General features: G+C 37.6%; 2 protein-coding genes across 3 annotated transcripts; one reads left to right on the top strand and one right to left on the bottom strand.

The window, feature by feature from the left end:
* The first annotated feature begins 527 nt into the window (after nucleotides 1–527).
* Nucleotides 528–7,599, top strand: eEF2 (eukaryotic translation elongation factor 2). Its single transcript, XM_043422535.1, has 12 exons — nucleotides 528–673; nucleotides 1,551–1,765; nucleotides 2,468–2,661; nucleotides 3,303–3,511; nucleotides 3,612–3,845; nucleotides 4,137–4,250; nucleotides 4,467–4,613; nucleotides 4,819–5,059; nucleotides 5,343–5,510; nucleotides 5,725–6,224; nucleotides 6,376–6,816; nucleotides 7,184–7,599. Exons 1-12 carry the CDS (start codon nucleotides 671–673, stop codon nucleotides 7,250–7,252), a joined length of 2,535 nt encoding a protein of 844 aa, XP_043278470.1. The 5' UTR covers nucleotides 528–670; the 3' UTR covers nucleotides 7,253–7,599.
* Nucleotides 7,600–8,001: 402 nt separating this feature from the next.
* LOC122412741 (protein PRRC1-like) lies at nucleotides 8,002–12,340 on the bottom strand. 2 transcript variants are annotated; one of them, XM_043422536.1, is made up of 4 exons: nucleotides 11,985–12,340; nucleotides 11,272–11,718; nucleotides 10,039–10,141; nucleotides 8,002–9,330 (listed from the first exon to the last, which is right to left on the bottom strand). In XM_043422536.1, exons 1-4 carry the CDS (start codon nucleotides 12,073–12,075, stop codon nucleotides 8,859–8,861), a joined length of 1,113 nt encoding a protein of 370 aa, XP_043278471.1. In that variant the 5' UTR covers nucleotides 12,076–12,340; the 3' UTR covers nucleotides 8,002–8,858. The 2 variants fall into 2 exon arrangements, with proteins under 2 accessions (XP_043278471.1, XP_043278472.1); XM_043422537.1 differs by having other exon boundaries at nucleotides 11,284–11,718; nucleotides 11,985–12,339.
* Nucleotides 12,341–12,406: the final 66 nt, after the last annotated feature.

The raw sequence follows: 12,406 nt of genomic DNA, 5'->3' as shown, positions 1-12,406 counted from the left end.
GACAGGTCTAAAAAATAAAAATTAACAAAAAAATTCGCACAAAATAATGTTCCAAAATTTTCTATTAGATTTTATCGGGAAGAGTTAATTAATGGATCAGGTTCGAGAAGATATATGAGGAATGAATTCTTCAAATGGATTTTCGACATGAATGAAAAACTATTATATACCAAAAATTAGGGGGCTCAACTCTCGTTATATGTATTTCGATGTTTGTCATTACCGATTGAGGACTTACCATCGAATTAATTTCGAATTTTTTTCTACATGGCGTAGTAATAAATGCTCCAGCATCATTCTTCTGCAGAGGGTTCTGCATGCCAATTTCAGGGTGACACGCCTCCCCTTGAATAGCCAATAGGAGACCGTACTAACTAGAATTGGAAAAAAAAAAAGTAAAAAAAGTGTCTCGTAAGATCGCGCAAACGCGACGTATCGGGTATGCGCATGCGCATTCTGTCGCACTCTTGCACAGGTGTGTGTGTGTCACACACAAAATGTTGATTCACGTGTAACGTTCGTGGCAATTGCGAGCTCCCTCTGCCGTTCGCAGTCGACGTTCATCATCCACTATCGTTGAAGCAAAATTCCTGTTCTTTCCCAGGGAGTCCGCCATTGTTGGCGCACGTATTATTTCGACTAGGCCGACGAATATCGGAAAACATCCAAGATGGTGAGCTATTTATTTAATATTCGTTTTACAATATCGTTTCTTCGATTTCTAATCGATCGAACGACCATTGTATTTTTCTTAACAACTTTAACACGACTATCGTAGAGAATGTTTAAATCCTTGCATATTGCCTCGTATTGCGCAACCTCGCTTTCTTACCGTATTTCCACCCATGCTCCTACCTCAACGTCATGAATATTATATTTAATATTTTATCTGAAACCTGTATTAATGACACTTTTTTTCTTTCATTTTTAATCTCCATTCATAATTCGATCAATCGTCCAAATATGTTGGTCATGATTCTACGTGAGAGCGAGCGTGTCACGGAGCATCCGTCGCGTGTTCTCCGTACTCCTTGCCAAGCGTCTCATCAAAATTGTCCCTACGTCCAATCCCATTACCTTTTTATCATTTTCGCTAACTACAAACTATGACTTCGAATAAATTTACCACGATTTTCCTTATTTACTCGCATATGTGTGATTTACTCCATCTGGAGTATCTTTTCACTGGGTTCCCAGACTTTCAGGATCAAGCACGAGAACGTGTGCGAATCCTTCATTTCAAAAATCGATTATTCGATTATTTCCTTTGGCACTTCATGACGTTTTGCTCTAATTTTTTTTTTTTTTCATTATGTTAATCCTAAATGCATCATCAAAAACATTGTTATATTGAAGATGTTGGGAAAATGAAGAAAAGTACCTAACCCAAAGCAGATTTTTTGATTTTCTGACTATGAGTAAATATGCATATTTGCGTACAATTTGTTGACAGCTTTGATATTTTTATAATGTACCATATTGTACAATAATTCACTTGAGTGATTATGATTGGACAAATAACTAAAATTCTGTTTTTGTCTTATTCCTAGGTGAACTTCACAGTAGATGAGATCCGTGCGATGATGGACAAGAAGAAGAACATCAGAAACATGTCCGTCATTGCTCACGTGGATCACGGAAAGTCAACTTTGACTGACTCCCTTGTTTCCAAGGCGGGTATCATTGCCGGTGCTAAAGCCGGCGAGACTCGTTTCACAGACACCCGTAAGGATGAACAGGAACGTTGCATCACCATCAAGTCGACGTAAGTATTTACTTAATACAAAAATTGACAACCATTTTTTGTTCAATAGCTTACTGAATTTGTAGTTGAGGAGTTGTTACACGAGACATCAAACGAGAAGTTTTCCTAAATCAGTGAAAATAAACATTTTGAAACATTTGTAAAAACAATGACACAAGATTTTGGTAGAAACGTAATTTTAGAGAAAAGGAAAGGGAGATAAAATTATGCGTTAATTGAAATTACAAGTTAATGGGTACTAGTTTCTGATTATCTCTGCTGGAACACGATTTTAACGATGGGATTTGACAGACGATACACAAACTTTTTAATTGAGCAAAAACCACTATTTTTTTTTCTGGATTAAATTAATTAACGAAAATTTAACGGATTTGAGCAAGAATTTAGTATTGCTTCGTGTTATGCAACTCCTAAGTTGTCCTGCTGATACTCCCCTCCTCTTCCTACCCACGATCAATCAAGAATAACACAGAAAAGTTACTTGATGTAACGTAAATATATAATGATTGAAAGTACACTAAAAGTAATACTGTTAATCATTGTAATCAATTTTCTACCGAAATATACTTTTACCACATTTCATGCAACTCGAACAGGGTCATGTTAATATCATTTTTAATAATTTGGATGAAGTGAATTTGAAGTCAAACTAGTATCATGAATGATATGATGACAATGATTTAATTAATTTTTCATTTCTAGCGCCATTTCCATGTACTTCGAACTTGACGAGAAGGATTGCGTCTTCATAACGAATCCCGATCAACGCGACAAAGAGGAGAAGGGTTTCTTGATCAATTTGATCGATTCACCTGGACACGTTGACTTCTCGAGCGAAGTAACAGCCGCTCTTCGTGTTACGGACGGAGCTCTCGTTGTCGTTGACTGCGTATCTGGTATGTCCTACCAAACGATGGCGCATGTCGAGTTGTTCATGCGAATATTCTTACATTCCAAAGTAAAGTTCCTACTATATTTCACTACTACGTAGATGGGAAAAAAGAAAAAGAGGGAACTTAAAATTCTACAAGAAATCATTTCTTTGGACGTTGGAGATCGTTTCATTGCAGATGAAGTTTTCATTTTATTTTACTACATAGAAAGAAATAATGATTTGAATCCTAAAATTGAAGAAGAAAAAATACTTGGTACGAATAGCGATTTTTACTTGAAAAATTTCAATATTTCTGTACTTAATAGAATGTTTATTTAAATTTTTGGGGGTTCGAAAAGCTTTCACCTTCCAGCACAAACGTGCCACTCTGTAGTGTTGTTTCTACCTTATTCGTTTACGAATTTGGTGAAACGATACAGCGACAGTGTTGACGGTGCAAATTTAAATGGAAGAAGATCAAAATTTCAGCGTACACGTTTCTAAACGCTATCATTGGACCTCTATCTTTATGTCCGTTAGTGATATTGCTACGTAACGAGTACCACATCAATGAACTCAACCTAAGCACGTTGTTACAAGAATATAAGCACTACGAACTGAAACTAAATCATTTTTTTCTTCGTTCTCCTTTGATTTGGATAGGCGTGTGCGTCCAAACGGAAACTGTTCTTCGTCAGGCTATCGCCGAGCGTATTAAGCCAGTTTTGTTCATGAACAAAATGGACCGTGCGCTTCTTGAACTTCAACTTGAAAGCGAAGATCTGTATCAGACTTTCCAGCGTATCGTTGAAAACGTTAACGTTATCATTGCCACGTATTCCGACGACGATGGTCCCATGGGTGAAGTTCGCGTAAGTTTGAAAACTAAATGTAATTTTTGCTACTGGAATTCCGACGATTTCATATTGATTGGATTAACGTATTTTTGTTTTTTTTACATCTCTTCGATAGGTCGATCCGAGTAAAGGTTCCGTTGGTTTCGGTTCCGGTCTTCATGGCTGGGCGTTTACCCTCAAACAATTCTCGGAAATGTACGCCGAGAAATTCAAGATCGATGTTGTTAAACTCATGAACCGATTGTGGGGCGAGTCTTTCTTCAATCCCAAGACCAAGAAGTGGAGCAAACAAAAGGATGCTGACAACAAACGTTCGTTCTGCATGTACGTGCTTGACCCTATCTACAAGGTAAAGTAACGGTTCAGTAACTTTTTCACACTTTGTGTTAATTCATTTTTATTCCCAGTTTGACATTCACGATTTCATCCAATTTTAATTGGACAGTTTTAAACTTTGAAGCCATTAGTACTTATTCGAGACTTTTTTTATATGATGATTGTTCTTCACAGACCTGTTCTGAAAAAAAATCATTGTGAAAGACAAAAAGAACGGCCAACTGATTGATAATCGATAGAAATCGACATTGAATTATTTGTAAAACACGAAAAGTAACGAAATTTTTTGGTACTCTTGTCGCAGGTGTTCGACAGCATCATGAACTACAAGAAAGAGGAGGCTGATTCTCTGCTCGAAAAGTTGGGAATCTCCCTGAAACCTGAAGACAAGGACAAGGACGGCAAAGCTCTCTTGAAGGTATATTAATCGACTGTATAATTTGAACATTGATAAAACTCTTCCTTTGCCCAATTCATCGTGATGAACGTTCTAAAATATTTCTGACACCTCTTCTGATTCGTTGTGAGAGAGTCTATGAACAAAATCTGAGTTTTCCCGAAACATCAGAACTGAGAGTACATTCGTTTGCTGCAGTGGTTAATTAATTCTTGTGTTTTTCATTTGTTCGCGTAGGTCGTCATGAGAACTTGGTTGCCCGCTGGTGAAGCACTGCTTCAGATGATAGCCATCCATCTTCCATCACCAGTCGTCGCACAGAAATACCGTATGGAAATGTTGTACGAGGGACCCCACGACGACGAGGCTGCCCTTGGTATTAAGGTAAAAAAAAACAGCAAATTTTATTTCGAACTAGAAATATAATAATAATTTTCTATGATGATTGTTCTTCACAGACCTGTTCTGAAAGTAACAGTGAAAGACAATAAGAACGGCCAACTGATTAAAATAAATTCATTGACCTAATCACTCCCATTATTAATGTGAAAAATAACATTTTTTGTTTATCTCTTGTTTTTTAAAATAGAATTGCGATCCCAACGGACCACTCATGATGTACGTTTCGAAAATGGTACCAACATCCGACAAGGGTCGTTTCTACGCTTTTGGACGAGTTTTCTCCGGCAAAGTGTGCACTGGAATGAAGGCACGTATTATGGGGCCCAATTTCGTTCCCGGAAAGAAAGAAGATTTGTACGAAAAGGCGATTCAGCGTACGATTTTGATGATGGGACGTTACGTCGAGGCTATCGAGGATGTTCCTTCCGGTAATTTGACAAAAAAATAGTTCCCAGCAGTTTGCTCCATTGAACAGCGTTAGACGGAAGTAAAAAAAATGAATCCGTAGTCGAAAATGATAAGAAATTGTTCTGGTCCACATTTTCGTTTCCGAGCCACTCCTAAACTATTCAAATGATGATTGTTCTTCACAGACCTGTTCTGAATAAGCAATGAGCGACGATTAAGAACGGCCAACTGACAAGAAAGATAAAATAAAGTAACTGTTGAACGAAAAATCCATAGTTCTATAACAAATTATGAATATTCCAGGTAACATCTGTGGTCTCGTCGGCGTCGATCAATTTTTGGTCAAGACCGGTACGATTACAACGTTCAAGGATGCTCACAACATGAAAGTCATGAAATTCTCCGTTTCCCCTGTCGTGCGTGTTGCCGTGGAGCCCAAGAATCCCGCTGATTTGCCAAAACTCGTTGAAGGTAAGAAACTCCTAGTGGATTTTTTAAAGAAGCCTGAATCAATAAAAAAAAAAGTTGAAAATGAAAATGATGAAAACACTCTTTAGAGCACTGGGTTATGAATTGAACCGTGATTACTCGTTGACATAATAACTGAAGAAAAAAATCTGAAATTCAAATGAATTTCACGTTTCCTAAATCTCGCCCATTAACCGTTGTCGAATTTATTTTTCAGGTCTCAAACGTTTGGCTAAATCAGATCCCATGGTTCAGTGTATCATTGAAGAGTCTGGCGAGCACATTATCGCCGGTGCTGGTGAGCTTCATCTTGAAATTTGCCTGAAGGATCTCGAGGAAGATCACGCTTGTATACCGATCAGGAAATCTGATCCCGTCGTTTCTTACCGTGAGACCGTTTCCGAGGAATCCGACGTAATGTGTCTCTCGAAATCCCCGAACAAGCACAATCGTTTGTTCATGAAGGCTCAACCTATGCCCGATGGCTTGGCCGAGGACATCGACAATGGTGAGGTCAATCCACGTGACGAATTCAAGGCTCGTGCCCGTTATCTCGGCGAGAAATACGATTACGACGTAACTGAAGCGAGAAAAATCTGGTGCTTCGGTCCTGACGGCACTGGTCCCAATATTCTCGTTGATTGTACCAAGGGAGTACAATATCTTAATGAAATCAAAGATTCCGTCGTCGCTGGATTCCAATGGGCCGCCAAAGAGGTAAACTTATCATTTTATTTTTATCTTTTAGACTGAAAAGACGAAACTTCGATAAAAAATGTGTTTTAAAGAGTCGGATAATAATTGAACCTGGTAGATTGCTAGCGTTTTTTTAAATGATGAATAAAGAAGAGTTTGTTGCGATTTTCAGGGTGTACTTTCGGAGGAGAACTTGAGAGGTGTGCGTTTCAACATTTACGACGTAACGTTGCACGCTGACGCGATTCACAGAGGTGGTGGTCAAATTATTCCAACAACGAGACGTTGTCTGTACGCTTGTCTTCTGACGGCTGCGCCGCGTCTTATGGAGCCTGTCTATCTATGCGAGATCCAATGTCCCGAGGTTGCTGTCGGTGGAATTTATGGTGTACTCAATCGTCGTCGTGGTCACGTTTTCGAAGAACAACAAGTCACTGGCACGCCCATGTTCGTCGTAAAGGCGTATCTTCCGGTCAACGAATCGTTCGGTTTCACTGCCGATCTTCGATCCAACACCGGTGGACAAGCTTTCCCGCAGTGCGTCTTCGACCACTGGCAGGTTCTGCCCGGTGATCCGTTCGAAGTTGGCACCAGACCGTACCAAGTCGTACAGGTAAAGATTCGTATTTCTTTTTTTTCTTTTCAATATTTCTATGTAGAAAAAAACCACGATCATAACTGATGACTTTGAGTCAATGAGTGCATTGTCATTTTTTAATTCGTGGAAAATCGAAGAGTTTTTTAAGTTTGGATAAATCAGCATTTCTCTGGTTTGTCATAATAGGGGAACTTACAAAACAACTGTTTTAAGTATAAATATTTCTCAGTCCAAACTAATGTAATGTAGTGTAATTTACATATTGAAGCGATATTTTTGGATCGTTCAAATAAGTTGCTTGATTCTAAACATGATTTTTCTTTATATTTGTGTTCAATAAGTTCGCAAACGAATAACAAACTTTTTTTGTTTTTAATTTCAGGACACACGTAAGAGGAAGGGTCTTAAAGAAGGACTCCCAGATTTGTCTTCGTACCTCGACAAATTGTAACCAATTCCGTTTCGTCGCACTGTATTTAAATATCTATTTAAATATTGTAATTCAATTAATATCGCTGGAGCGATCGGGGCCGTCACGTCAGCTTTCTTTCGGTGGCTTTTGTTTGTTTTTTTTTAGAGCATATCGAAAGTGAAAGAAAATTGTTGAGACCGCGCGAGGAACAAAAGATAAACGATAAAACGAAAGAACAAGAAAACAAAATGAAATCTTGAAAAAACAAAAAAAAAACACCCAGTAAGGTGAAAAGAATCCATTGACCCTCCAATCCTCGCTGGAAACTTGACTCGCTGTAGCCACCACCTTGTAACGAATTCTGATATAAAGCCTGTAATTTTTTACATTCATTTTTTTTTTACTATCACAACTATTTCTGTTAAACTTTGAAAAATGAGTTTCGAATGAAAATTATGACTGAACTTGAAGATACGAGACTCTCAAGGGGATGATTACGGTGAGAGAGAAAACATTCGACGATAAATGTATTCGTTATTGCGCGAAGAATACACGAAAGATATCCGAAAACAAAAATATAAAAAAAGAGGAAAAAATAATTACGAAAAAAAAGAAAGAAAAAAAAACCAAGAGCATTTACATCGTTTTTGTTCGACGCACCTCAAGACAAATGTTCAGTCACTAAAAACCATTTAAAGGGTAAGTATTACGTTAATCGTTGATATCGATTCAATCGAAATGAACGAAAGAAACCACACAAAAATCCTTCTGAAGAATTAGCCCATCGCTTTCATTAAAATAATATATTTTCGTACAATCAGCAGTTCTCTTTACAACACATATACAGATATACGGTTCATTTAGCTTTGTTATAAACCATTTGAGAATCCTGCACAATTATTCAATGTGACATCGAGCATGCTTCATCATCAGTCTGTTAATATAATTGTTTTTTTATACATATAAACCATTGATCGTTAACTAAAATTTTTTTCCTGACTTCACGTTACTTCTATTTTCTACCAACCCGAAATCGCGTATTTCACCGATTATTTCAAATCGTACATCCAAGAATTTTGTTTCGAAGTTTAATTCAACAAAATATCACTTGAAAATAGTGCTCAACAGAAAAAAATGGTATCGTGACTTTGAAAATGAACGAAATAGGTCGAATCGATGAAGGAAAAAAAATTCTCGAATATGCGTTGACTCGGGGACGTCTTCGTAAGATATCGCGAAAAAAAGATTTGTTCGTTGTGATCAGGATTAAAAATTCCACACAATTATTGAATCGTACAATTTAATATTCTACATAAAATCTATCAATATTTGTTACACAAGTGTAAATGGTGATAAAAGAGAAAACACTTGGTACAAATGATAAAAATCTAATATTTGATGTATCTAAAAAGAAAAATTGTGTTTACTCCAAAACGTTGATATTGAGCATCCCCGTCACCGCGACACTTTGAAAATTGTCTTTTATATATTTCAACTAGTTTATTTCGTGGATCAAAGTAATCGCAATATATTAATATATTTACAAAGGAGAACGAAGTTACGTTGAAAAAGAAACGAAAAAATCCGGTTGACCATTCAGATTTTCGATGTGTTTTTCAACTTTGGTGTCTTGAAATATTTTCAGTTAAACCGGAATTATCGTGTTTTTGTAAATGCCGGCGAGGGATTGGGCGGCCAGAAGAATAATATCTCTTCGGGAGACTCCTGTTAACGCGTGGTGCCACTCGTTGTGAGATACTTGAAGATTCGTACCCATTAAACTTCCAGTCGTGATGGAAAAACCTGACCATTTAAGGGGATAGTCCGATGGCGTTGAATCGCGAGCTACCGTTACTATTTGGCTCGGAACTGGTGTCATTTGAGTAAATGTCTGTAGGTTTACAGAATTCTTCGGATCGTTCAGTATCAAAACACCCAAATCGTACCACTTGTCGACACCAACTTCCAGCAAAAAATTCTCTATCGCTACAATCGGCGCGTCTTTTGGCACGTGCGATAATTGTCGTGTTGCTGTGATACGCTCTTCCGCACCTTTTATTCCGGCTGCGAAACCGACCGGCTGTTCAGCCACTGCTGAACTCTCCACAGCCACCCCACTGCAAAGGAAAATATTCAAATAATTTACAAATAATCGAGTAATGAATGAATAAGTTGCACGAGGGCAAGAAAGTCCGTTTATTTTTAAGTGGAAACTTCGACACCTTTCTCTCAGTTCTCTGCGTGGGCTCATAGTTTTTTTGTTTCGATCGAATGAACAGTATGAAAATAAACGCTCGGAAAAATTCGAAACGTTTTCTCATTAGTTTCACTTTTGCTGAGATAAATTCAAGCCTATCGCCGCCGAAATGTTCGGTGTTTCGTGATGGAATGCGGCGAAATTTTTTGTTTCGGTTTATTTGAAAATTTTCGTGCTCCTTTGGAGTCAATACTCGTCATACTCTCGTTTAAAATGATAAACAAAAATTCATCCAAATAATGTTCGCTATATTCGTTGGATTCGAGGGTCAGCTCCAGTCTTTTTGCCCATCATTCCAAATGTAATTTGAAAATTTGATATTTTTGTGCAATTGGGAACGAGAAATTGATTCACATTCTGTTTGCATTTGCTACCTTGAAAAAGTTCGAAATTTTCGTGACTTTTGTACACATCAACTCTGAGAATTGCATTTTGAAAAATTGCACTTGATTACGTTTGATCACCCAGATTACTGAATTTATGCAGGAGATGAATGTTTATCGATCTTTCTCTACGCTTCTTCAGACAAAAAATAGTAAAAAAGGAATTAATTCACATAGAGACTTACGTGACCGTGGCCTTGCCAAAAACGCTTTGAAAGGCCTCGCGAATTGGACTGACTTTGACTTCTTTGTTTGACGCCACGAATATGTTAACATCACCTCCAGAATCTAAAATCCATGTTTCCCAAAAGGCACGTATGTATGCGTGAACATGAACTATCATTTTTTTCGATGGTACGTGAAAATAGTTTTTTCTTTATTTTGGTTGGACGCAGGTGGAAAGTTGTAATCGAATGTAGTTACGCACTGGTAGAACTTTGAATTATTTAAAAAATTTAATCAAGTTGAAATTGCATTTTTTTAAAATCGGTATTTAGAGAATTTATTTTGATAATTAATGAAACTTTGCTTTCCAAAAGACAAAATATTCCATTATTTTTATCATTAAAATTGCCAATTTCACGTGGAGCAATACATATGCACAAATGCTTCGAAAGACAGCTCAATATTATCACCGCTCTTTTGGCTTACTGATTAACAGCTCTGCAAGCTTCACACGAAAAACGAGGAAGTTTTCTTAGGGGGCTCTTGCTCTAGTTTGTCCAAAAATAGAATACTAATCTACTCAAACTTTCCACGAGCGTGTGGAGGGTAGGAACGAAAAGTTCATCAATCAGGAATATGAGAGCAATATGACTGGTTGAAAGGAGTAAAGAAGGGATAGAACGTTCGCAGGATATTTCTAACTGAGGAAGAACAATTTGTAAAGCATAAACGATAAAAATTCAATTGAGGTACCTCGCACTCAATTTCATTACGTTTTGACCTAAAAAAAAACACGTAGAGAACCTTGAAAAATATAAACGTCAGTCTTGTTAGAAATCATTGACCTGAATTTGATGTTTTGTTTAACGATGTTAACGATTTCGTAATCTTTATTCATGCGATTGCAATGGCAATTTGACCATATTTCCTTATCACCAAGAGCACTCGCCCCTGCCACTACTTGAGCATGGAATTTGTAAAAAAAATTGGTTTATGCTTCAAATCCATTCCAAACAAAACAAGCTCTGTGGCTAGTGTTTTTGCACGATTCGATATTTTTTACAATGTTTATCTATTTTTCAAGACCCAACGTAAAGGTTTGAAACGTGACAAATGACAAATTTGAAGAAATGAATATACGATGGAAAAAGTAAATAATGTGATCCTCCACAGTTACCTAAAATTTTGAATAAATTAGTAAGGGCTGTAACCAGGATGTGGGAAGATTATGGAATAATGAGGACTTTACTCACAAATGAACTCACGCATCTGAGGATCCAAAGTGGTGATCATTGAATTGACGCTGCTTTTTGCTTTCTCTGCGACTTTACTGAGGACATTGCTGTTCGCTACAGTTTCCTTGACCCAAGAGAATAGGTAACTGGCTCCTGTTCCACTGGACTCTTGCTCCGGTTGACTAGGATTTTCTACATCTTCGGTGGGTGGAATTTCTGTGCTGTCGGATTGAGATTTTGACCGGATTCCTGGATTTGCTTGAGGCTGCTTCCTCACTGTATCTTCACAGCGGTCCGCATCTTCTGCTTCTTTTTCTTTTGTCACTAGAAGATCCGAAGGCCTGGAAACAAAACTTGGCAGCGCAGATGGAGGTGCTATGTTTGAGAGCAAATTTCCAGATGAAGTCGAAGCACCCACCGGAGATGTCAGCAACGACACCGAAGACGAAAGGCTGCTGAGTGATTCTGCCAAAAATAACAGTCACAATTAATAAACAATGAAGGCTACTGGCGGAACAACTTCCTTGAATTTTTAGGAATCCATATTGAGAGAACAAAAAAGTAAAGAAAAAAGAACCAAATGACAATTCTTTTTATTCTCAATGACATTTATCTGGAAGTAAAAAAATATCATATTCGTTACGGTTTGTTGTATCTGTTTATGAAATTAATTTACAGAAAGCTGTTTATCAAACGTTCGTACTGTTAGGATTAGTTTTTTTTTTACCAACCAGCTTTTCCTGGATCGCCCGATATCGAAACGTCGTCAATTTTCTTCTCAACGAACTCGAACGTCGATTCACCATTGAATTCGTCAGTCATGTTGTCTCGTTTATTATTTGACGTTAGAAAACGACTCTATAACCTTTTTTCCCCCCCTCGAGTCTTTAAAAACACTAACGAAATTTTTTATCCGAAAGATTTTGTTGTGACGAGACAGTCAGGTTTTGTTGGGAAACAACTATATAGCTCGGTCGACGTGCCAACAATTTCTACGTTCTCACAGTATAAATATATGTTGATTGTACATATGCGGCGATAGACAACTACATACGCGGGAATTTACATGGTAATTCAAGGATGCGTAGTAAAGAGGGTAAAGAGTAAACAAAGCGAAGGCGTCTACCTTATCGATGGTGCGTCAGCGACTGTA

The sequence above is a fragment of the Venturia canescens genome, chromosome 6 (genome assembly GCF_019457755.1).
Source record: "Venturia canescens isolate UGA chromosome 6, ASM1945775v1, whole genome shotgun sequence".
NCBI classification, from domain to species: domain Eukaryota; kingdom Metazoa; phylum Arthropoda; class Insecta; order Hymenoptera; family Ichneumonidae; genus Venturia; species Venturia canescens.
Note: the sequence above shows the minus strand (reverse complement) of the source record. Positions and strands in the feature narration are given on the sequence as shown.